Source organism: Cynoglossus semilaevis, chromosome 1 (genome assembly GCF_000523025.1).
Source record: "Cynoglossus semilaevis isolate Cse_v1.0 chromosome 1, Cse_v1.0, whole genome shotgun sequence".
Taxonomy (NCBI): Eukaryota; Metazoa; Chordata; class Actinopteri; order Pleuronectiformes; family Cynoglossidae; genus Cynoglossus; species Cynoglossus semilaevis.
The window spans coordinates 13,109,251-13,134,787 of NC_024307.1; the positions used below are offsets into that span (position 1 = coordinate 13,109,251).

The following is a 25,537-nucleotide window of genomic DNA, read 5'->3' on the forward strand; positions in this document are numbered from 1 at the left end:
CCTGTAACTCTGCTCAAAACTGTGCCCTCACAATCCACTAAAAAGGCTGAAAACTGCAGTGTCGCGACATCCACGCTTGTTCGTTTAAAAGCCCGTGATGCTAAGTTTCCCGGCTATGAGCTAACATCAGTGTTAACGGTTTATTATCACTGTCCACGCCGCAGCGATGCGTCCGCTCGATAAGTAATAACTACATTAGCTGACGTTAGCTCAGGCGGCTAACGAATGATTTCTGGTTAGCCTGTTCTCTCGGTTCGATAACTCTACGCCTCCGTGCGAAGCCGCAGTGATTGAAGCAGCAGCAACGGTGGTGGTTGAAGGAATTTTTCCGCCTCTAGCTAGCGACGATAGGGCAGCGCTCCATCACATCATGAATCATTTTGTTAAAGCAAAGAATTACAGATGCTGCTTGCGGTTATCGCGACAACCGGAGAGAAGAGCGAACGAATCGCGCTAACCCCCGCACCGGTTGCGTTTTTCTGCCAGTGTGGTGAGATGGATTCACTGATTCATTGCCAGCAGCTGGACGAAGGAGCTCGGAACAGTGTGAACGAGCACGCGCGCGCACGTGGTAAGCGTTTAACGGACGAATTTGAATATCAGACATTTTTCTCATCCGTTGGTATTCAACCAGTATTAGTTCAATTTAACAGTATATCTTTATTTAATTTTTTTATAGAGGCTTAATAGACTCAGCTGTATTTGATTTATAATTGCATTCTTTGAATGTTATTCTTTCTGCTAAAAATGTAAACAAATCGAACCGTAAATGTGGAGTAAAACAGAGCAGCTAAAGTTACAATGGACGAAATGTAATGTTTTATAGTCAAAATATCAAATATACACATTTGAAATTGTATTGACATCATTAGGTTTAATGGAGTCACATATTAAAAATACATTCCCCGTGAAATTAGACAAGCTGTGGATAGCCCCGAGCCTTGGTTTTTCCAGGCATATATATTTCCCGTTAATTAGGTTACATCAAAAACAGTGGGGCACTCCCTGTCAGGGGTTTTCTTTGCACTCACTCACATGTTCATCCTTTTTGTTTTTAAATATATTTTGTTCAACTTGGTATAAAACATCAAGACAGAAGACATTTCAAGCTGCGCTCCCTGTCACTCTGTCAGACGCCTGCAGAAGCAGCGACTCCAGCAACAGAATAGACAATCCCATCTCAAGGCATCTACAGTATGTCCACGTTCTGTAATTCCAGTGACACCCTGTGGCCATAATATACAATTGCACACAGTGCCTGTCAATAAATAAATAAAAAAACACTTGACGCACAATATATCAAGTGTGAATACAAGATTTATATACTGTATCTCAATTTTGACCACATCTAAAATACAGCTACAAAGGGTAGTGTTGTATTTTTGTTAGCATTATTTTTTAGCAGTATATTGTTGTTTAACACCTACAAGAATTGAGGGTGAAACACATCAAGTCAAAACACTTTAAACAGACAATATAAAAACTTTTTTGCAATAATGGAAACAATAGACAGCGTTGAAATCACTAATGGTGATTTCAATTATCCCTTATTGTTAATAGCCCTTATCTAAGGTGTGTAAAGGCAAATTTGAATAATTATGGTAAATATGTCTGGATTTTACTGGGGTTAACTGACATCACTAATCCCTACTGTCCTTTTTAATTTTCTTGCAGCTGAAAATATTCACAGAAGAGGCGTCGCACGTCCTCAGCATGACTTTGGTCCAAACTGGTTGAGAGGAGCGGCCTGTGGCTGGGCTGAGGGCTCTCTGCCTCAACCACATCTGCCTGCCACTCCTCCTTAAACGTGTCCCCGTGTGACTCGCATATGTTGTGCAGAATGCAGCAAGCGAGGACCATGGTCGGCACCACATCTAGTCCGCAGTCATTCCTCTTGCTTAGGCACTGCCAGCGGGCCCTCAGCCTCAGCAGTGCCTCCACAGGCACTCGAAGTGCTGCGTTGAGTCGCTGGTTAAAGAGCTGCTGTGACTGCGACAATCCAACGTCTCTCATTCTGATGCATTTTCCTTCAGGATAAGCCTTCACCAGCCAATTTTGCAGCGGGTAGCAGGCCTCACCTAACAGGACATAACTGGAAGAGACAGATGGTTGTTTGAAAGTTATGACTTTCTGGGATCATTTTATGTCCTAAGATATAGACTGTTAGTAGCACAAACTGGGTTGGAGTTAAAATTTTGCTAATATTAGCCAAGGTTTGCTGCTGGTACAGATTTACCTGAGTTTTCTTCCCATGAAGGTGGGCACAGATGCAGGTGATAGTCCACCTTCTGCAGCTGTAGTCCACAGGGATGAGTTCTGTAAAATATCAGCTGGGTCTGTCCCACCTGGGAAACTGGCACACACATCCCAGAACTGGCCTCGGCCACTGACAGCCACCTGAAGGAGCAGGAAAAAAAAACATGAATCAAAACTGTGATGTAGGATGAATAGCAAAATATTATTGTCAAGCCATGACTTTACTACCTGAGACAACACTGAAAGCCAACCAGCAGAATTAGCATAGTCCGATGCATTGTTTGATGGAGAAATGATGGCAGTGTGGAGTGTTGATATGGCAGCAACACAGTGTGGAAAGCCATAACGTGACAGGAAGTGCAGAGCTGAGTCCTCCAGGTCCTGTTCACTGGGAGGACGCAGGTAGGTTGAGCTGAGGAGCCCGACGATGGCATGACACATGTCCCTAACACAACGACACACAGTTGACTTCCCCACACCAAACAGAGAACTGATGGTGCGGTACTCGATGTTGGATGCCAGACGCCACAGAGCCACTGCCACGCGTTTTTCCACCGGCAAAGCCAGGCGAAAGCAGGTGTCCTGACGAGCCAGGCGAGGCCTCAGCTTTTCACAGAGATAGAAGAAAGTTTCCTGGCTCATACGGAACTTATCCAGCCAATCAGAGGGCTGAAATTCTGTCATAACCACCCTTTCCCACCAATCTGTTCTTGGAGTGGTTACCCAGGGACGTGTTCGCATGCGGATATTGGAAGGCATACTTCCAGCTATCATCATCTTAACCAAAAAAAAAGAGGAAAGAATGGACATACAGTGTATTTATCATAGCTTTCATAATCACTAAATCCACATGAGTTAGTCCTGAAATATAATATATATATATATATATGATCTTTGACCACAGTAGTATTTATAAATTAATTTCATACATAAACGCTTAAATGCAGTAAATGCTTAACATTCATCATACATTTTGTCTGCTTCTAATGTATTTTTAGGATAACAAAGACAGTTTTAACATTATAGACAAAATACCCAATGGGGGACAAGCAGCTAAAAAACAGAGACATGAGTTAGTGGACTAACCATAAGCGTCCTCCGCTGTCTCTGGAAAAAGTACTGTCGGTGCCTGATGCGTCTCTGGATTTCGTTGCGCCTCTGCACATTTGCATTGTTGACGTCTCTCCTGCGCTTCAGCAGCAGGTACGTCATGAGGAACGTGAAAGACCGAAGTTCCTCCTCTTCTACCATTTTCGTGCTCCAAACCACCGTTAAGGTAATAATTACATAAATTAATTGTTGGTGTTTATTTTCAACGACTGATGTTTTTACGCAGGATGTGAGGCTGTGTAGTCAGATAACTTCCGGTCTGTGTCTCTGACACTTCCTGTGCTGCCACCTAGCGGATTTTTCTTTGCAAAACTAACATTTGTTGATGTGGCTAAGATATGACGAAAGACTGTGTATTTTAAATTTTATAGCACCGTGAAGCTAACTTTGACTTTTGACTGACATTTTGTCTTTTAGGGTATTTGTACAGTTTCCAAACAAAATTCAATCTTCAGTTTTGTAATGAACTGAATAAGCCTCATAGATACCTCGCATAGATGAGAGGTGGAATGTCTTCAACTAAATGTTTAGTGATGTTAGTGAATCCGCCTTTAAAGTATGAATATTTTAAAATTAGATGTAAAGTGACAGCTTTTTAGACACAATTGAAACATGGAAATGGTGAGCAAATTGACAATAATTTATTACAGTAGTATCCTATTACAGCAGACAGACATAGATGAGCATTTCATTATAAACATGAATGACAATTCAAGGACATGCTAATTTTAAACGTTTTAAGACAAATTGGGAAGAGAAAATCCTATCAGGACAAGTAAGCTTTTCCTCTATTCTAATCAGAGCACATTAGCATTTGGTGTGTTTCCATCAAAGAATTCTGAAACATGTCTTTCTCACTAGGTCACAACCTGTTTTATAACTTTGTTTAAAGATAGAAATCCAGCTCCTTTAAAATATATATTTATATATATATATACTAATTAAACTATAAGATATGTCTTATAACTGGAAGTCCTGGAAGACTGAGGGCAACACATTTTGAAACAGATAATGCTCAGTACCTTGATACGAGTGTTGCCTAGCGACCAGTGGAATTATTAGTGTTAGTATAAGTGATGAGATGAGGTAATATCAGTCTTTAAGAAGGTTACTGTTTGTTCTATGACATACTGTAGAACGGTGTACATTTATAAATTAGAAGAAACTAGAAATGACACCTAAGACACAACTTTAACTCGGGTGATAAACAGGTCGGCTGCTGCATTCTCAAACTCTTTAGCGTCCATGTTTCCTCCAGGACCCTGTGTCTGTGCTCTAGACATGGCCTGTGATAACTTGTGAGGAGAGATTTTGGCACTGGCCTTCAAGTAGCATATAGCTTTCACATTTGCCTCTAAGCAGGGATTGGCTTTAGCATTAGCGTTATCGCAACAGTTTGAATCACAGCCTTGGGAAGTCTCCAGTGCTTCTTTTAGAGTCCCAAGCACCGCCAGGCACAGTGCCCGCGAGGCAGGGCCCTCATCTGGGCAGCACACCCCGGCATAAAGCCGCTGAGCTTGCCGGATGTAGTCTGAGAAAACGGCACACGTGAGCACGCTGTGACGGAAGACGTCGTAAGGGACGGCCTCGTGGTCATGGCAGTGAAGCCGTCGGAGGAGAGGAGCAGAGGTGGAGGCGGGGACTCCGCCCTCACTGCATAGGCACTGCAGAGTTTGTGTGTAGAGGCTGCCTCTCACGCCTCCTCCTTCAGCTCCTTCTCCATCTCCTTCCGTTGGACTCTCAGTGTTGGAGCTGTTCGGTGCCTCGGGAGATAGACCTTGATGTTTGCAGGGCTCAGAGAGGTTGAGGAGGTCGTATGCCACACGAACGTTGTTGCTGTAGGCTGATCTGTGAAAAACAGGCAAATTAGCATCCAGTACAAAATGCTACATGGCAATGACATAGGCTGTCACAGAGACTGGGTTTTCTGTCCAAAGATAGATGGTAGAAGTGTACTGTATTTAAGTCATAAGTTGATGATGAAAGTTAACTGTTTTGGCTAATGTTAGATAAAAGTTAGCCAGGGGAGATAGCTAACACAAAAGAACTGAATATATCAAACTATCCCCAACATTCCTAAAAAGATTTTATTTAATGTATTTTAATAAACAGCAAACATGACATGTCAATGACTTACAATAAAAAGTGTCCAGTCACTGACAAAGTGTTCTATAGTCTCTACAGCAGGGGTCACCAACCTTTTTGAAACTGAGAGCTACTTCAAGGGTACTTGGTAATACAATGAGCTACTTGTTTGATACGGATAATAATCAGTTCTGGGACTAATTATTATCTATACAATAACACCATCGTCAGTGCACCCATTTCATTATTATTGCAGGTGTAACTGATTCAAAAAGAACAGTTTAATTTAAAACCCCGCGGCCACCATGGGGGGCCACCAAGGGCCCCCGGGCACCATCACCACTGAGAAATGCTCTAACCTCTGGGAGTGGTGCGCCAGCCGCAGGTGCCACAGGGCCCGGTTGAGATGCTGCTGCTCCCTGGCGCCTGCGCTCAGCGGGCCGTTGTTCAGCTGATCCGCATCACTGCCGCATCCGACGGTGCCGCTGTCCGTCATGGAGGCCAGGTTGCAGAAGTGATCAGCCAAAAAGCCGATAGGGTCGTCCGATCTGGCCTCGACCATCTTGAGGATGGCTCCGCGGATCAGCTCTCCCACCCCCGCCTGCGAAAGAAACTCCCTGTCGCTCTCCGACCTGCTGCCTCTGCCCTCGGTTACCCCGGGAGCAATCACCGCTGACCGGCGTTTCTCTTTGTCCGCCATTGATGTTGACGTCCCGTGTCGCAGCAACGGCAGCGGAAGTGATTTGTCAACTGGCCGGAAACCGGAAGATAACAGTTTAGCATAGATTTTTTTTAGTATGTTTGACTTTGTTTTCACGTATATTATTCCTAGTAATTAAATCTCTTATAAGAGAGATATAGCATAGCATGTCTCTTTCCAAGGCAGTAAATAAAAAAAAAAGGGAATAAAGAGAACAGAGAGTATATGTAATGTAAATAATTTAGATCCAAACAAGTGGAATCGTTTTTGCCCTTCCACCAAATGTTACATTTATTGTAATAATCTTTGTAATCTCACTCGACTCAATTTTCATCACAGACATGTGTCATAATGTTTTAATTTTAAGATAAGGACTTATAACATTACTATTGACCTTTTCTCTCATGCTTTATATATATATTTATGTATATATACTATATACATATATATGTATATATATACACGTATATGTATATATATATAAGCTAACTGACACCTATATACAGTAGGTGAAGTATGAAGTTGTGAAACTAGTTCCTCTTTTTACATTTGTATATTTTTATACATATTTAGTTAATGTGGTAAAATAACTTTTCATTGATCTTTTTTCATTTTAAAAGTGTGTACCATTCATTTTAATAATCTCTTTAATTATTTTAAGGGCTAAGTCATTCATCATTAAAATGAAGGAGAAAAAACAGAACAATTAATGAATGACAACACCTTTAATATCAATATTCATACATTTTTTTAATCTTAATATCTGGCCTACAAACACATGCACTGCATGTATAGCACAAAACAAAACAATATAAATATGACACCTAACGGGATTAAAGTGGACTGTTGCTTAGGAAGAACACATGAATAAAATACAAACAGTCAGTAACATATGTAAAAAAAGAAGATACCTCTTATTTATCTTTAAAACCCAGGTGACCATCTATTTGTGCCTTATATTGTTGCCATGATGCTGCTTTCCATCTATCTTTAGCAGGACATAATTCACAAAATGCTAATGAGGTTCAATTTTTTCTTCTATAAATGCCAAGCAGAGGTGTTAATAACTTATGGGTCGTAGTAACTCTATTCAATGCAGCAATTCATAAAACCTGCTATACTGCCCTCACAGCGTTATCATCATGTGCGTAAAAGCCTTTTTTTAGAGGTTTGTTATGGTCTCCGTTGGTGAGGACAACTTTTTTTGTAGCAGCCACTTCCCCGTTGATGTAGGGCGTGTGAGGAGGCAGAAAGTCTCTCTGCAGCTTGTGCTCCAGGAGCATGTGGTTCTGAGGTGGAAGGCCAATGCAAGCTCTAAAGAAAAGGAAGAGGAACACAGTGTAATGTAAGGCTGAGCAAGACAATGGTAGCACACACAGACTCAAAAGCAGGCTGCATGAAAGGAGTAGGCAGTAGAAAAAAAGACAGAAAATGTCAAAAAGCTCAAGGTCACTCATATATATTTTCACTATTCTTTGATGGTCAGATAAAATCAGAGTGAAGGCGACTTATCGTTTGGAATAAAAATGTTTCAGGAAGAAGCTAAAAACCAGTATCTGAGTGAAAGAGCTTCACACCTCATGATGTTTTCTATGCTGGCTCTTTGTCGAAAGAAGGCGTTGACCACCGGGGTGCCTGGAGGAACGAGTGGTGCCTTGCAGAGGAAGGAGAGCAGGGCCAAAACACTGTGGAAAGACTGGAAGTCCTCCTCCCCCTGAGGCCGGATCATGATACGCTGACACAGCTCTGTGAGGATCACCAGGTCCAGAATGATTGGGCTGGCTAAAAGAGAGTCCTGTTGTAAAAAACAAAAAATACAGATTACAATGTCATGTGCAAACAATGTGTTCCACTCAAGACCTCTGCTCGACCTGTACATCACCTATGCAAACAACTAAAGGCTCAGAGCAGGAGTAGCCCTCCTGCCACTGCCCGGAACCCATCAGTCACTTCCACTGCACACATTCTAATTATACCAAATTAGTAAACAAAAACTAAAATCAAATACTAAAATGTTTAAAAATGGATGTGACACGCTGCAAGTAGTTGGTTAAAGAATCTGAGATAAAAACATTGTTTGTTTTAAGACCAAATTCATCAATACACAATGAGTATGATGAAAGGGAATAGATGTGAAGCCACAGAAATAAAGCTGAAGATTTCAGTAGGTTTTCTCCTGAAACATGTCACATAATTGTAATATTTAAGTGGCCTAAATATCACTGGGTCTAAATTAGCTCTAATACTCGCAAAGTAGGATTAACTCTAAGCTGTGTCTCCTGAGCCTTGTCCTCCTCCTCCTCCTCCTCTTCCTCATCCTAACTGTAGCCAGATAAAAAAGAGCGACTCCTAATGTTGTATTAAGAACTATTAGGGGTTTGCATGTCAATGTAATTCACATTCTAGTGACCACTGACCTCACAAGTGTTGTGCAGAGCGATAGTATTAGTTCCGCCCATCATTATTTCAGAGATGTACTCATCCATGGCCCGTTTGCTGTCTCCCACATATGGGACGTACTTAATCACCACCTAAAACAACAAAGTGTGTTGGTTGTTTGTACCATTTGGAATCATCTGTATTTATTTGTTGTCACTGTAGAAATCACTCACACAATGGTCTGGTTTCTCTCCAGGCTGGTATAGGATGCCGTTGGACTGGACCACGTCGTCCACCACGTTGCTCTTGGAGATTTCTTTAGAGCGGAACTGCTGTGGTGCGGACAGGTTCTTACCGTCATTGTTGCCTAGGTGGTTGTAGCTGACGATGGAGGTTGGCTGTCAAGAGGCAGACAAACATAGAAATGAGTCAACGTGGGACTGTTGAATGCCAAATAACCACCCATATATATATACATATATATACGGCCATACCTTGAATTAGTTACTCATGGCCTACAAGTTGTGTAGTGAGTACTATGGTTGCCAAGCAATGACATTTCGTTGCTAGACTCACCGTCTTTTGTGTTTCTGTGCAATGATAATGAAGAAAGTCCAAGTCTAAGTCTAATTAAAATAAAATGAAATCTGGAAAAGCTATTCATGTACAAAATAGCCTAAAAAACACAGGCTGAATTTAGGCTATAATGGTTCCAGAGTGTAGTAGTTATTAGGCCTGCTGACACATCTGCCTTACACACGGGAGGTCCTGTTACATGTCCTTTTATAGTCATTATTGTAGCTGGTGGGTAAATCGTTGTTTGTACTACTGGTGATCACTGCTCAACACTGATTCACATTCACAAAATCCTCACCTTTATCCCTGCGCTGACCAGAAAGTCCACGAGCACCGACTTGATCTTAGTCTGACCGGATTTAAAGTCGTCGCCCCCGATGAAGACACCTTTCTGCACGGCCAGTTCAATGGCACCTGGAACGAAGGTGTTCTGTGGGGAGCCGTTGATGTAGGCGCAGCCCTCCAGAATGCTGGCCACTGCAAAAACAGTTGAAGGAGAAATCTCCTCGGTACCGGCCTGATGTACACAGAGAAGAGACAGAACAAAGGTATTAACTAATGAAAGGTCATCATGTATTAGACCCCAATTGAAATCCTCCATTTTGGGATACATTTGGCATTTCCTTTAAAGTAAAGTTTGACATTTTTAAGGGCTAATCTTGTAATCTTCTCACTTTTCTGTGAGAAGATTTTCTTCTCTGTGTTCACAAAATGAGATGGAGGATTATGGATTTGACTGACAGATGAATCCTGACTGCGAACCACCAAGACATTTCAATGACAGTTTGAGCCTTTAATACTGAAACCATCTATTGTATTCATCTAACCGTACTTGAACGCTTAGTCCTTTGCAGGGTCGGGGGTGGGAGGAGGAGGGTAAGTCAATTTAGAGTGTCCAATCAACCTAATCCCCTGATGTCCCCAGGCAAAGCCCTGCCAACATCTACCACAGTGTGGTCTCTACTGTATAATCAGCCAAAGTTGATTTATTCCTTCATATTTTTGACATTGTAAGTTTTCCAAAGTGGAAACAGCTGGGAGCCAACTGATCCTTCTATACGATATATACAAATGCAATGCACTCCTCAGAGCTCTCACCTGAATTGCAGCCAACAGGTTATTGGCGGTGTCATTCACCCCTGGTACGATGTCACAGAAACGCTCAGTGTTTGCCGTCCACAGAACAATGACTTTGTCGACGCCGCTGGACTGACTGAATTCTCTTATATCCGCTCGGATCTGCTCCATCTGAAAGATCATTTATCCAGATCATTTAGACTTCGTGTGCAATTAATGCTTTTACGACATCACACATAGGAGAACAGAGATGCGAAAACATGATCCTTCACATAACAGATGTTATGACTGTGTTAGTGGTGGTTGGCTGCATATCATTAAGGCCAGTCACTCCCTTGGCTCTGGGGCCATGTACATGTTCACTCACTTTACTGAGATTTTTAATGATACCATTTAGCGCCAAGCTAATCATCATTGCTGTCGCTAATGTACAGCCTTTGCTGCTTTGACAAGGGGAAATGCTGGCTGTTGATGGGTTAAACCATTATTACCTGCTCTGCCAGTGTCCCACTGAGGACATTGTCAGCTCTGCTCTCTTGGTTCGCTGCAATAAAGTCTGGGATATAAATAGAAGGCCTGGGCTTCATGCTGCTCATGTGTGGACGAATCTGCTCCTGCAGTGACCAGTCCAGCACCTGAGCTCGTTCCATGGCATCGGCCAGATCCAGTGAAGAAATGTCCCAGCCTATTAAAAAAAACAATGTTTAAGTTAAAAATATAATTTCCCAAAGTAAACATATTTATATTTTTATAATTTTATAATATTTACTGGCCTTTTTGTTTTGCTTTTTGTCCAACAAAATGTATTAAAGATATTTTTGTCTTCTTTTAAGCATTTTATCATTTATATCTAACTTTAGTTATCTTAGAAAAGGCATTGAGCAGCGATCACCAACTGGTGGCCCTCGGGCCAAATACAGCCTCTCTAACTGTCCAATCCGGCCTGAGGCTGGATTCCACAATAAACATCAAATAATAATGTTGACACACACTTTCCTTGGACAAAAATGTGTCTGTCCAGAGGAATTCGGGTCCTTCGATAAATACAGTCGGTGACGCCTGACGTAAGGTTTCCTGTCTTGAATTATCGACTAATGTTAATCACTTTAAAGGCTGACCTTTGGTTACCTTGTTGCAAGTTTTATCTTTGTTTGGCTATCTGACTGGATATATTTTGGCATCTGCTTTGTAATTAGTGTATAATGAAGCTTTGAAATAATGCAGTAAATTCTGCTTTTGATAGCCAACCTTTTTAGATTTTTAAATAGCTGAGGCCTTCCCCCCAATATTTAGCTGACTTGATGTTATTCCTTGTGTAATTTAAACTGTTTTCATTATATTTATGAAATGTTTTGCCATGTTAGAGATAACCTAAAGTCATTATGGCAACATTATGACGACATTTATCTATCTATCTATCGTTCCAGTTCCTATTGTCAGATGTTCCTTTATAAAACATAGCAATTGCTTAACTTATTTTTAATTATCATCTGGGATAACTATATATTTTATATTATTCTAGCACTAAAAATGTTTTTTGCTAGATTTGATATTTTCCTGCTGTGGTGACCTTTAAGGTGTTTGGAGAAGAAAATGTGTTGCTAATGGTAACTGACTGTGTTTATCTGGTTGTTTACACACAAACACAGCCTCTCTCAGAGGTTAAAGGTTGAGCTTCTGTACCGTCAAAGACAATATCATTAGGGTGCACCATGGGCAGGAGGTCACGGAATGGCACGTTGACCTCGCCCTCCAGTCCTGTTCCCAGACAAACAGTGGAGGATTGCAGGAGGGAGCCGAAGTAATTTGCTTTCTGAGGAATGAGGAAAAGAGAGAAAAGAAAAGACGTACACGGTGTGAATTTAGTCCTTTCAAGGAGAAAAGAGTTTCAAGGTTTCGAACAAATGGGAAAGTCATGGACCACATAAAAATTGATGGAAATGAAAATGACAAAAACCAGGTCATAAATGCAACAATGCATGTCCATATAAAGGGAAGTCCTCCAGACTGGAGTCTGTTAATCTCTTAACACTTCCCTGAACATGTCGCTATAATCAGCTTTTAATGACTGTGTTCCAGCCCAGCAGCAGTTGTGCAGAATTCAGGAGGATGTTTTATACAACAGAACAAGACTTTTCTCCATTCACTGCTCCATGTAAGAATCCTATTTTCACACCACGGTTAAGACTGATTATGAAGATGAGTTTTACTATTTAAATTGTAATTTAAATTTGATTTGAAACCAGAAATGTAAGATAAAGAGAGTTTATCTAGGCTAATATCTTTTTAAACTTGACTACTAACCTAAATGGCTCTGTGCAAAAAGTAGTTATACAATTCTGTGAATTCACAAACTAGGCTTTCACAAGCTCTGTGAGCACAAATGATGCACTACTGGAAATTTTCAAAAAAGGCTAACACACCACACCACCACTCACTCACTGTCTTGGTTCTGTTGTATTTGACATTATAGTTTGTGCCTTTGTATCCAATAAAAATCAACATGGTAACGATCATATTCACGTGCATAGTATTAGAACGACATGGTGTCATCATTCCACTCACCTTCAGTCCAGTCTTAGTCATCCAGGTGAGACCCAGCTTGTTGGCCAGAACTGCAGCTGTGACTGTGGTCCCATTGTTGCCCCCCCAGCCAACTAGCATCACGCCCAACCGCGGTACATGCCTCTCAGTACGAAATGTCATATTAGTTGAGCGTGGCGTCACCTGTGTCCGAGTCAGTTTTGTTATTATTACACATTCTCAGAGGGTACTTTAATATTTTATTAATTACACATTAATTGGCAACATACCCAAGATTGAGAAGTCATTGGTCATTATTCCGTGTTCCTTATTTAAACATGTTTTTTTTTACTATTACATAAATACACAATAGTCCATTGTGAATGATTGCTTCAGGTGTTGTTACTACATTCATGAATGCTCTTAATGATTGCTACATTGATGCACACTAAGATGTAATTATAACATGTTACACATTGTAATGGCCACATTACCACATAAATACACATTTAATGTCAATGCATTCTTACTGGCATAGTTACAAGTTATCGCGTAATATTGTACCAAATGATTGAAATCCGTTGTTACCTAGTACTCCGTCATTGCTTCATTGAATATTGCAGCAATATTATTGCAATAATACATGCAGCAGGTACATGGTAGTTGCATCTTACTACTACTCACTACTACAGTATACGTGCAGAACTGTCACTAGAACATCAGAACATTCATAGTTAGTATAGCGGGTAAGGCACTTACTGTTACTTTGTTCCCTTCTTTCATCACTGATGCGGTCTGGTAGGAATACTGGGCCACTATGTGGGTCTCTGTGTACCTCACATTCGGGCTGTTGACGTGGATTTTCACAGACATGGCTAAAAGGTCTACGAACAAACAGAAGATACACAAAATTCATTATTTTTAACCACCTCATGGTGAACTGCATTGTGGGAATTTTTTTTCCCCCAACACACCCTCCATTCATATCCTCGTGATTACAGTGTAATGACAAGAAACTAATCGGCATAAGACGGACCGACTGAATACAAAATCGTAATCTTAATACAAAAGTGATGGGAAATGTCGCACTGCTGCCGACATTAAAAATAACTTTCGCCCAAAACCATTTAGTAAAAGAATGAATTACTCGCGATACTGTTCTTAAGGAAATGACCCCTTTTTACCTTTAAAAGCTTAACAGTCTTGGAGGAATGCGGTTCCGAAGTTGCGCTGTAACAACTCCGTGTAGTGTGACAGAATTTTGAAGTCCTCTTTACCTCGTATAAAAGCCGGCAGTCGCATACGTTTCAATGGTATTTCCGGCTACGCACCTCGCTACAGTCCATATGCTGATGACATCATCAGCCACGACAGCCAATCACACATGACATCCCTGTTACATAACACAGCCATGGGAGCAGCATCGCATAGAAGCTTTAAATGAGCAAACATTAAAGGACAAATATCAACGTTCATTCTCTACAGGCGTGTGTCCCGCCCTGAGATCATGTCTATAGGATATATACAGTCTGCGGTACCTTCACATACCAAACCGGAAAAAGGAAAACTCCGGATTTTAAGAATACAAAATGAGGGAGCATTCAGGGCAAATGTCCCAGAGCCATTGAAGATGCCATAGGTCACTCAAATACCGGAGAGTTCAGATTGAGATTTACTCAGAGATTGTGTGAATATCTTCAAATTAAGCTGTGATTTGCATTACTTAGAACAATTTAGGCTCAAATCATTGTACCTGTAGCCACTGAATTATAACTACCAACAATGTGTAATACCTACACCAAATTTTCCTGTTTTCATGTTTGTTTGACACATCAATGGGACATTACATTTAAACTACACATGAAAGTAGTAAAACTTCAACATGTACAGGCATAAACATTGAAGTCATTTCTTTGTTGAAGTTTTCTTCTGGACAACACTTGTGGTCGACTAAATCTTGAACATTTTTGTCAACATATCCACACCCTGCTCTGACCTGGATTCCTGTTCAAGGGTCTGAGGTGAAACCTGATCTTGAGGGCCTTATCCACCTGGAGCCTGGACATCTCTAAGCCAACGGCCATCATAAGACACTAACCAGACAGCTAGACTGAAGTTCATCATGATGGCCTTTACATTCCTTTACAATAAGTAGAAAACTCTCAAGATGCACAGATTGCAATTTATAGATAAGAAGACTGTGCACCCAGAAAAAAGCACAATTTGCAGCAGACATAAACAAAGACTTTAATTGGGGATTGTTTTTAAAAGCTTTAAGCTACATATCCATCCATCCATTTTCATCCGCTTATCCGTTACCGGGTCACGGGGGCAGCAGTCTCCACCCAAATCACATTGCACCGTACCAAAGCTTCCTGCGGGTGGTGAGTCCACTGGAAGGTACCAACCGCCCTAACCGGGACTTGAACTTGCCCAGGAGGTGAACCCTGGGGTTCCACACCAATGACAGAGACATTGCCTCTGGGCCAAAGCGCCACTAAGCTACATATATAATATAAAATATAAATCTTAGACTTTTATGTAATGAAATAGAAATAGGATTACACAATCATTTTTTAAAAACATTTTTGGTTTCAAACATTGTGGAGGCCACAATGATGAACAATAGATTTAGTAAAGTATGTATATAAAGAGATAAACGATTCCAAGCAAAAAGTTTTAATAATAAAATTCAATGTAAAGTTTGTGTGCGTAATCAGTGCAACCAATCCCTGAGGAAGTTTAGGTTACTCAACATTACTTTGTGAGACCCATCGTTGATTACAACGATGGGTCTGTGAGCCCCTGTAAGCCTCCTCTTTGAATTAAGAACCCAGACTGGGACCTCGGTGACAGAGACAAATACAGTGCATAGCTTGAGTCATGTAGCTCAGTGGTGTATTTAAACTTCCATTTACTGGCAACAACTGGGAGAACAAAGAAAATGTTGTTATTCAAATGCCTTACAGAGCTATGTCAGATAAGTCCTTTATACATGTTTTACTGTTCACAGGTTTGATTCTGAAAGAAAGATTAGATGGACACGTGAATATACTGTATGTGCGAAATAAAAAGGAGATAAGATCAGAATGTTGAAATGTGGACAAAGAGAATGACAATGTGAGATAGGAATGTGGCAACAGTGTTACCTTAACGCTTGGTTTGGAGCAAGGAAAACTGTAAAAGGGCGGCCACACAAAGTATTGATTAAACTGATACACATGAAAAATGCAAGAACACGATATGAGAAGAAAAAATGTAACCGAGAAAAAATAACAATACAATTCTTTATTTATTTTTTTATTTTTTACGTATTGTCTTCGACGTCAGTGACGCTCCATGTCCCCGCACTATTAGTGGTCGGCGTCAGTTTACGTAGCAACGGTCCGGAAGATGTCACTGAAGGCAGTCCTAAAAAACTTCCGCCTTAAGTTGTAAAGAAAACATAGCAGCTGAAAGGCAGTCGACGGCGTAAGCAACCCGTTTAAGGAGTCAGAATCAAGGTAGACACGAATACACACTTGTCACGCAACCTTCTAAACACACATCCAGCGTAAAAGTCTCTACTGACTCGCTCTTCCTCATTAAGCTAATACAAAAATGTACCTCTGTACTGAAGCTAGCACGTAAGCTACGCTGTTCAGTGCTAGCACTTGGTTAATATAGGTTTCCTCGACAACAGGCCTCAATTCTGAACCTCTCGTTGTTCATCTTAGTTTGTAAATTTAACATCTAAAATGTTGTACAAGTAGTGGATACCAAATGTGAATTGTTTTTAAATCCACACTAAAATGGTCCAGTGTAATTTATTCAGCTTCTCGGTAACTTCTCCCAGTTAGCCGACTAGCTGCCTAAACTAGCCTACCAGTTTAGCATCGCGTTTTGAAACAGTGACTCATAATCTGTATTGTTGCTGTATATTTCACAACGTTTTTTTTTGTTTTGTTTTGGTTTTTTTGCATAAGGAACGTACACTTTATAGACAATAAATTAAAAATGTTCGGACAGGTAATAATCGAGCTGTGTTTCTTAACTGTGATGTCACACGTACTGTCACTCATGATATAAAATCTGTCAAATTCAATCAATAAATTCATGTAAATGAATGCATTGTTCTTTGCAAATACTTCATGTTGTTGATGGAAACATTACCTATGCCAATGTGATTTGTTTCAGACCATATTATCTACTGCTGGTACATTTTAATTATCTAGTAAAAAGTCAGTGTGTCACAAAGAAGAATTACTCATGAAGTAAACGTATTTAAATGACAAAGTACTGTTATAAAAGCATATATAAAAGAAAAAAATACACAGATAAACAATGGATTAAAAAGAATACAAAAAAGCTTTTTTTATTTGATTATTATTGAAGATTATAATTGAAGTTTAAGAAAAAGTAAAAAAATAAACCGAACTTTTCAAATGTTTTAAAGAATGCTGCAACAGAACTTTTAAAGGGAAGTGGTGGCTTAGTGGTTAAGGAAGTGGTCTTGGTTCCGGTCTTCAGGTTTGAGTCCACCAGCACTCAAGTTACCACTGAGGTGCTCTGAGCATGGCACACAATGAAATTTGACTGCATTTAACCCATCACCAAAGTGAACAGTGGGCAGCTTCTGCTGTGTGTGGACAGTGTGTGGGGACAGTGCCATGCTCAGAACACCTCAGTGGTAATTTGGCAGCTGGTGGATTCAAACCTGCAACCTTTTGGACCCAAGTCCACTTCCTTAACCCCTAAACCACCACTGCCCCAAGCTGCTAACTGATATTTTTAACCCTGATGGGTTAAAAGCAGAGGTCACATTTGGTTGTGTGCGGCGGTGTGCTGTGTACAAGTAGTGACAAGTAGTTCACTTTCCATTTTCCATATAACTTTGTAGAAATACACCCAACCGACTCCATATGTCCCTATAGCTTTCAAATATTGTCAAAGTTGAAGTATAATGTCATACGTTGCCAAAACATTGGATGTGTTTTTCAAAACAAGCTTTAGGGAATCATAATTTTAAGTGTATTAATAATGTATTAAAAAAGAATTTGAGTTTTATGTCCCTAAATGCATTCTCTAGTTTTACCTAAAAATGCTCTTAGCGCCCATTGGCTTCACCGTCACCATCCAGATAATGTATAACTCTGCCGCTCCCCTCCCCAGAGAGTAATAAACTGGTACGTCACTGCATCCTGCTGGTAAGACAGATAACCAACCAAGCGTTGTGTCTTACTGGCTAATGTTGTTGTAAACTGTTCTATCTGACTCTAATTAATCAAATATTCTGTGCTGCACTGGTGGGATAATATGCAGCTAGCCTAAACTAATGCAAACCTAGAGACATTCATTATAGAGGCAAAAGTGACAAATTTGCCTGGATCATAGAGCATGTCCACCTGCCACAAATGGCAACGTTTCCCTGAGTGGGACATGCACAGTCTTGTTAACATGCTCTGTGTCAGTCTGCAGTGAAATAAAAATAACAATTGTCCTCTACCTCTCTCTCCCTCCCTAGGCTGTCGTCACTCTGGAGATTGTGTGGGTTTTGGAGTGTGTGTGAGTGTGAGTGGGGGAGTGTATGTGTGAGTGTATGTGAGCTGCAGTTTCCTCCTTACAGTTTCACCCAGAGCTGCTCCTCCCTGGAGGATGACAATGGAGGAGATGAAGAATGAAGCGGAGACAAACTCCATGGTATCTATGACGCTGTACGCTGTGATGTACCCAGTTTTTAATGAGGTAAAATATATTACTCATCACCACCAGGGGCAGATATGGGAATTTTCTCAATGGGAAAAAATAGTTTGGCCTCCAAATTCTAATGATCAAGGCTTTATTGGCAGCATCAATGTTTTGCTTTTCAGGAAGTGAATATTTCCTTCTTTGTTTCCACTTGTACACACAATATGCATGTTTTTATTTTAAAAGTCTTGGTTGCATACACAGGGTCACAAAGTAACTGAAGGTAACAGTGTGACAAAAATAGTAAAACTAGCCTCAGATTAAGTATTGTAAAAATCATAACAATAATTTTGTAAAGTTAGCTTAAAATATAGGACAAAAGTATGGATCTAAATAGCCAAAATGTAGCTAAAATTTAGTCACAAAAAATGCTGAAATGTGCCCTTGAGTAGATTTGATTTATAGCTAAAGTACCTGCAATTTTTCAATGTTTTATCCAAACATAACTTAATGTTAGCCCAGTATCTAAAAATACTGAAAATAGCCAACAGTTAAACAAATGTTGTTGTAAACCAGTCATATTTTTTATGAACAAAGATCCAACTTAAAGTAGGACCAGAAATGGTAAAAATAGAAAATACAACAGCAAAAATGTCTTTTATTTTTAATTTAAGACTAAATGATTTTTAAAAAAATGTTATTAGTTATATGTTATATGTTATTAAGTAGACATAGATTGTGTTTCGTTAGATTGTGTTTCGTTAGAAAAGGAATCTGATGTACAACAAACAAATCAGTGTGTGGACTTCAGCTGTGGTAAGCACTAATAAAGGGACAAGTCTGAAAAATTGTGCTACTTTTTAAACCCAAATGTTTTATCAATTTGTGACTTGTTTGTTTTTATTTCCCCTTTTCACCAGCTGGAGAGGATCAACCTGTCAGCAGCTCAGACGCTCAGAGCAGCTTTCATAAAGGTAGGACTATTGCCGTGACCCGATATACCTCAGTATATAAAGAAATATTTTGGTTTCATCTTCATTTCATCATTGCACGGTCACAGAAAGCTAACAATGACAAACACAGACAATCACAATAAATATTTCTCATATTGTTTGAGGCCAATAAAAATGACATGTCATCTGGCGTAGACTGCTGTGGCAGCCATATCAAACAAGAGACGATTCAGAATTTAAGACTTTTATTTGTCACAAGGTGCTGTACATTTACACCAGCAACTGTGCAAAAATTGGGTTAAAGAAATTGAATGCATTAAGAATACAGTATATGTAAAAGAAGTACTGGAATTTACAGTTGAAAGATGGAACCAACATTTACAAATATGTGCAATGGAGCAAAATCAGATAACAATCATAATTAGCAGCAATAATAATAGTAATTAAAATTATAGATACATTATATACACAATAAAATAAAAAGTGAAATGCAAATGTACACTACTACCTCAAGAGTAACCATATGAAATTATGCAATAATATAGTAAAGCCCTAAGAAATATATGCAAAGGAGTAATATAATATTGCAGTATAGCACAAGCTCTGCCATTCGTCAACAGTTGAATTATCAGCAGTTAAAATGTAGTGAAAGAAAATGACTGTTTAACATGCAAAACATTTGGTTCTGCAAGATAAAGGCCTGGGGGTGGGGGGATGGGGGGGACTAGCTCACTAGTCTGCTTCCAACAGAGGGAGCTCCAGAGGTAGCTCTGGATATAGAGCGAATCCCTATTGTTTTTACTTATTAAATAATTTTTGACAGCCACACCTGTAAGAGACTGATGGGCTGCAGCTGCAGTCCCTTATTTCCATAACTTCTAGAGTCTCACATGTCTCCATAAGGCCACCAAAAAAACAAAAACATATGTGTATATATATGTATATATATATATATATATGTATATATTGCCTCCTCATTTGTATATATTGCCTCCTCATTTCATTGTGTACAGCAGATGATGTTAGTTTAACAGAGTTTAGTTTACTAACCTTACAGACCCTGAAATAAATGACCTTATTAGCCCTCAGTGAACTGTAGCATCAAATAAACTCCTGACACCTTTTTCACAGTGATTGCACCGTTATGGTAAACAGTGGTGTCGTACGTTCCCTCTTTCTTGCAGCTGATGGGTGTTGCAGTTCATTTAGTTCATCGATAAAATATTAATGAACCAGAGCAGAACTGTGTTCCCCTTACTGCTGTTGTAGGTGGTGTTTGTGGTTCTTTTATTCCTTTAATTCACTGACTTGTTCCTCCCTTTGCCCTGCGCTGCTTCCTGGCCACTGTGTAATTTGGTATTAATTATTTAAGAGAACCTGAGCTGCCTGCAGAAGATTTTTGACATTCAGTAAACATCTGACTGTGTAGCCCCAGGGCCTTGTCTTTTGTGTGCTGAGCTGCGTCTGATTCTCTCCTCTGTTTCCCTCTGGTGGCAGGCGGAGCGAGAGAACCCTGGTTTAACTCAGGACATCATAATGAAGATCTTGGAGAAAAAGAATGTGCAAATTAACTTCACCGAGTCGCTACTGCGCATGGCGGCAGATGACGTGGAAGGTGAGTAGAATATTAAAAAAGTGTGATTTTTGTTGTTTTGACTAACGTCTGACAAAACTTACTAAGAAATCAACATAAGGACACAGATTCTAACATGGTTCAACATGGTGTAATCTTTGGTCTGTTTAGCTCATCATGCACCGGCCCCCACTGTCTTGCACTGGCCATCTTATTCTTTCTTTCTCATTCTCTTTTTTTTCCCTCTTGCACTTTCACTGGTTTCCTTCCTTAACATTCAGAGAGACAGGTTTTTTGTCTTTTCTGTTGCTGTGTTGTGCTGTGTAAATAACTGTGAAAACAAGCAGAGACATAGTAATCCACTGGTGATGATGATGATGATGATGATGGTGGGGGTGATGGTACAAAATTGAGAAATGATAAATAGATTGTAAGGCTTGTATTTTTAGCCATTAAAAATTGTCCAACCCGAGAGCCCTGGTTAAACTGTGTCACGGTGTTAAATTAGCTCACACATCAAATTACATTAGCATGAGTTGTATGAATTCCAATCAGTAGCAGTGTTATTAGCGCCAATTGTGTTTTTTAGAGATCAAAAAAAAAGGGGTGCCTTTTTCCATCTGTCCAATCTCCTGCTCACATGTAAATGACATCATGTTTTCATTGTCCCCTTGACTTAGTCACCATGTTTGTGTGTCTGCCTGTTACCCTGACTGATAGAACACTGTAAAAAAAAAAAAACGAAGAAACCCAAGAAATCTTTTCCTGCAGATTTCATGATACACCGACAGGAGCAGGAGTTCCTGGATCTAAATGAGAAGGCCAGAGCCCTGAAACACATCCTCAGCAAAATCCCTGACGAGATCAATGACAGAGTACGCTTCCTACAGACTATCAAGTGAGTGTGAGCTCAGACTTGACATGTTTTATAGTGCAGGTTTTAATCACAAAAGCAAAGTCCAGCAGTATTAGAATGGAGTCCATCACATCAGCACAGCAACTGAAACATGATAATTATGTTAAACTCTTTGCTATTTGTATAGTGATTAGTGATGTTACAGTTGTATCAGGAAGAAGAGGACTAAGAAACCTGGGATAAAATGGGTTATTTTGTGTGTTATTAAATGACCAAAATAATGTGTGTACTTTTACTAGACCCAGCTCTAGTGAAAGTATTTTTATTTAACACAGCTCAAAGAGTGTATATTTACTGAATGACAAACTGCTAAAACCCCATGATAAGTTCACAGGAAATCCTCAGGATATTCTCTGACAGTGCTGTAATTGTCCAGCAGCAGGGGAAGAATACTTGTCTGAACTGGTATTTAATAGAGGGACAAAGGTGATGGTTGTTTAGTCAGAAAGTCCATATTTGGTGAAGGCCATTCAAATATCACATCGTTTGATCCACTGTCCCTGGTCAAACATCACCCATATTCACTGTGAATCCTCTGTGAAGCCATGTTTAATTTCCTGCCTTTTATTAACACAGAGACATAGCCAGCGCCATAAAAGAGCTCTTGGACACGGTCAACAACGTCATTAAGAAGTATCAGTACCAGAATCGTAGAGTGAGTACCACAAAGGCACTTTTCCACTACATCTCATCTCTTTGTCTCCCTTCTCACTGATGCCGTTGTTCTCTGCTCATCCAGGCTCTGGAACATCAGAAAAAGGAGTTTGTGAAATACTCCAAAAGTTTCAGCGACACCCTTAAAACATACTTCAAAGATGGAAAGTAAGTCAACTGTTCAGGGGGTAAAAAGTTGTATTAAATTTTTTTGTTTTGCCACCTTTGGTGATTTAAAAACAGTGACTAAAAGGAACAGTGGCGAGTTCTTTAAATATTCAGCAGGTAAACTTGTGCTGAAGCCAAACTATTTTGAGACTGTAAAGTGTCTGGTTCCATTTTAGGGACAACTCGGTATTGTCCCTAATTTCCTGGACTACTTCCTGTGGTGGCGAAAGTCTTTACTGTCGGTTGTAATCATGAGCCTTTTCAGGTTTTTTCATGTCATGCTGATGCTGATGCTAGTTATAGGACAATACTTATTTATTGTTTTCTGGGTTAGTGCCATCTCATCTTGAGGGACAACCAGGCTGCTGACCTGTTCAACCGGGGCACAGGGCTTGTTCCTTGCTCCAACTGTGATAGGTTTCAGGGACAAAAACTCATGAATAGTTTAGGTGTGTCATTGTGTTTATAAAAGCTGTAGTATTCGACCTACATTTTTTAAACTTTTTTTATTTACAGTTATCTTAATCCATTTGTGTATTTGAACTGAAATTCAAAATTTTCAAACAACTCCAAAGTCCTGTTTGACCTGGGAGATCTGCCAAGCTTGGTAATGTGATTATGTATATGTTTTTTGTTTTTGTTAGCTAAAGGGTCAGTTAAGGGTGAGATAAATATTGGAAAGGGTATAGGAATTTTATTGTCAGTAGTTGCCCATCTTTATATTTACTTGCCATTTAAGTTGCAACAGGTGTGTGTTAACTTCAGAGGGTCTTCCATTTCGAGACTGCCAAACCAGTTTTAAGGAGCAGTAAAGTAAATACATCTGTGAGGGTCATTTTTCAACCAAAGCTGCATCTGGAGTCGGAGATGGCTCAAAAAATGTGGACAGTACGTTTATTGTTTATTTATTATTTATTATTTATTACGTTCATTGTGGTCAGTGCCACAGCTCTATCAATCTCACCTCCATATTTTCATGCCACCGACGCCTGGCCATGGTTACTATCACTTTGCGCAGGTGCACTGAGGGAGAAATGCTCCGGTCGGCTCGGGGCTCTGCTTCCACTGTGCAAAAGAATTTGTCGGCCAACCAAAATTTCTGACATGTCAGAAATTCTTCAGACCGTCCAACGGTGGTTCGGGAACAGATAATTGGCCCTCGTTACACCCCCTGTACACTGTACAGTGAAAAAGGCGCCCGAAAAGACAAAACTGGAAATCGGGCCGAGTGTCGCCAGGTCGTGTGTCTCAGAAATCGGGTCAAAAACGGGCTAAAATCGTACAGTGTATGCCCACCCTAAGGAAGTGGACTTGGGTCTGCAAGGTTTCAGGTTAAAGTCTAAGGAAGTCCAAGTTACCAGAAGTAGGTCACTAGTAGTTCATTTGTTTTACTTCTGTTTTCAGGGCGATAAATGTCTTCATCAGTGCAAACCAGCTCATCCACCAAACCAACCTCATACTGCAGACCTTCAAGACCGTGGCCTAGCCCCGGAGACCCCGCAGAGTCCTCCCACGGAGTCCACGCTCCTGACTGTAGCCACTGCTAGAACAGTGGGCGCCTGAAGATCACATGACCCATTATTTGTAAATTAGAAAGAGTTGATTTTTTTTTTTTTTTTTTTAAGGGTTGGGGGTCGATTCCGTTGGAGTTTTCGAGATTCTAGATTCCAGTTCAAGAGACTGAAAAGTGCCATTTGTTTTTGTAAAATGAGGATTTTTCCAGTCTTGAAGTGGAACAGAATGGGCCCAAAGTCTTTGATCGATTGATTTTTATTTGGACAGTTTTTAATTTATAACCCTGGTCTTTGGTTGGGAGTAGGTAAGGCGAGGTGTTGATTAATAAAACTAATTGCCATTTTTTCTAATATATTCATGTTGATCATTTTACTTTTAGCTTTTTCAAATCGTTGCTACACACGTGCGCAAGACATTACCCTCTAGGAGTGTGTCTCTCTACCGTCTACACTGGTTTTCTCTTCTCGCCTCCTGTTTGTTTGTTTTGCGCAGGATTGACAGAAGAAGAAAAAAAAACAAACGCCTGAGCGCAGGTGAAGTAGCTGCAGGGAAAGGAGAGGAAACCGTGCTGGACATGAAAGCAAACAAAAGATTTTATTTCTCTTCACTATCTGACGACAGAAAGCCAAATGACTTCCAGCACAGTGTGCGCCTTACCAAGTCCTGTAACATTCCCTCCTCTCAGAGTGTAACGAAGTGGAGCCAGTCCCTGCTGTCGAGGAGATGTAGAGAGAAAAACATGAAAGTTCTGTATTTAACTGATATCTGGTTGCAAATGTTCAATAAATAGTTTCCAAATGATGTTGCTTTTTAAATGTGTCCCAAGTCTGATATTGTGTGCTGTCTGCTGGTGATGACGTGGTGAACACACTTACTTTGTATGATTTTTAATTCATTTATTTTATAGCAAGAAAGTATATATCAGAGTATCACATACTTATTTTCCCCACAGTACATACACCTGTGTAGCCTTAGCTGTAGGTGCCTTAGATTGGCATTCTGCATGTTTACCAAAAATGTGGCTGTAAAAAAAGAAAAGCACAATTTCTCTCCTCCTTCAGCTCTGTCCCTCTGAGCTCAGCAGTCCCGCTCTCCTTAAAACCTTGTCCACATTGGGGATCAGTTTTTCGTGAAAGTCCCACAGACGTTTGTCCACATTGAGCTGCTCCAATGTTAACTCCACCCGCAGAGCAACACGGGTGTGGATGAGTCGGCACACGTCATGTGGGACTTTATACACTTGTCCAAATGTCTTGAGCACCGAGTGAACTGAAGTCTGCTCCACCATCCTGAGGAACAAAGAATAACAAACATGTATAGCAAGGTTAGAGCAAGGATAGCTTCAATTAAAAATACACCAGGCATCTGAAAGCTGAAAAAAAAAA

At 40.2% G+C, this 25,537-nt stretch overlaps 4 protein-coding genes across 5 annotated transcripts; 1 reads left to right on the forward strand and 3 right to left on the reverse strand.

Moving 5' to 3' along the window:
• Positions 1 to 844: 844 nt before the first annotated feature.
• LOC103379944 (protein ANTAGONIST OF LIKE HETEROCHROMATIN PROTEIN 1) lies at positions 845 to 3,726 on the reverse strand. The gene is made up of 4 exons (XM_008311688.3): positions 3,343 to 3,726; positions 2,485 to 3,033; positions 2,237 to 2,397; positions 845 to 2,092 (listed from the first exon to the last, which is right to left on the reverse strand). Exons 1-4 carry the CDS (start codon positions 3,505 to 3,507, stop codon positions 1,660 to 1,662), a joined length of 1,308 nt encoding a protein of 435 aa, XP_008309910.1. The 5' UTR covers positions 3,508 to 3,726; the 3' UTR covers positions 845 to 1,659.
• Positions 3,727 to 3,985: 259 nt separating this feature from the next.
• tpgs1 (tubulin polyglutamylase complex subunit 1) lies at positions 3,986 to 6,215 on the reverse strand. Its single transcript, XM_008311666.3, has 2 exons — positions 5,811 to 6,215; positions 3,986 to 5,214 (listed from the first exon to the last, which is right to left on the reverse strand). Exons 1-2 carry the CDS (start codon positions 6,149 to 6,151, stop codon positions 4,545 to 4,547), a joined length of 1,011 nt encoding a protein of 336 aa, XP_008309888.1. The 5' UTR covers positions 6,152 to 6,215; the 3' UTR covers positions 3,986 to 4,544.
• A 646-nt stretch (positions 6,216 to 6,861) lies between these two features.
• Positions 6,862 to 14,107, reverse strand: LOC103379922 (inositol-3-phosphate synthase 1-A). 2 transcript variants are annotated; one of them, XM_008311645.3, is made up of 11 exons: positions 13,984 to 14,107; positions 13,466 to 13,590; positions 12,749 to 12,910; positions 11,867 to 11,996; positions 10,675 to 10,868; positions 10,205 to 10,354; positions 9,405 to 9,623; positions 8,764 to 8,928; positions 8,569 to 8,682; positions 7,729 to 7,946; positions 6,862 to 7,465 (listed from the first exon to the last, which is right to left on the reverse strand). In XM_008311645.3, exons 1-11 carry the CDS (start codon positions 14,006 to 14,008, stop codon positions 7,267 to 7,269), a joined length of 1,701 nt encoding a protein of 566 aa, XP_008309867.1. In that variant the 5' UTR covers positions 14,009 to 14,107; the 3' UTR covers positions 6,862 to 7,266. The 2 variants fall into 2 exon arrangements, with proteins under 2 accessions (XP_008309867.1, XP_008309876.1); XM_008311654.3 differs by having other exon boundaries at positions 13,891 to 14,091.
• A 1,946-nt stretch (positions 14,108 to 16,053) lies between these two features.
• LOC103379915 (programmed cell death protein 10-B) lies at positions 16,054 to 24,967 on the forward strand. The gene is made up of 8 exons (XM_008311632.3): positions 16,054 to 16,209; positions 18,210 to 18,430; positions 19,294 to 19,347; positions 20,824 to 20,941; positions 21,671 to 21,797; positions 22,392 to 22,470; positions 22,555 to 22,637; positions 24,042 to 24,967. The coding sequence occupies exons 2-8, from the start codon at positions 18,341 to 18,343 to the stop codon at positions 24,121 to 24,123; spliced, it is 633 nt and encodes a 210-aa protein (XP_008309854.1). The 5' UTR covers positions 16,054 to 16,209; positions 18,210 to 18,340; the 3' UTR covers positions 24,124 to 24,967.
• The last annotated feature ends 570 nt before the right edge of the window (positions 24,968 to 25,537 follow it).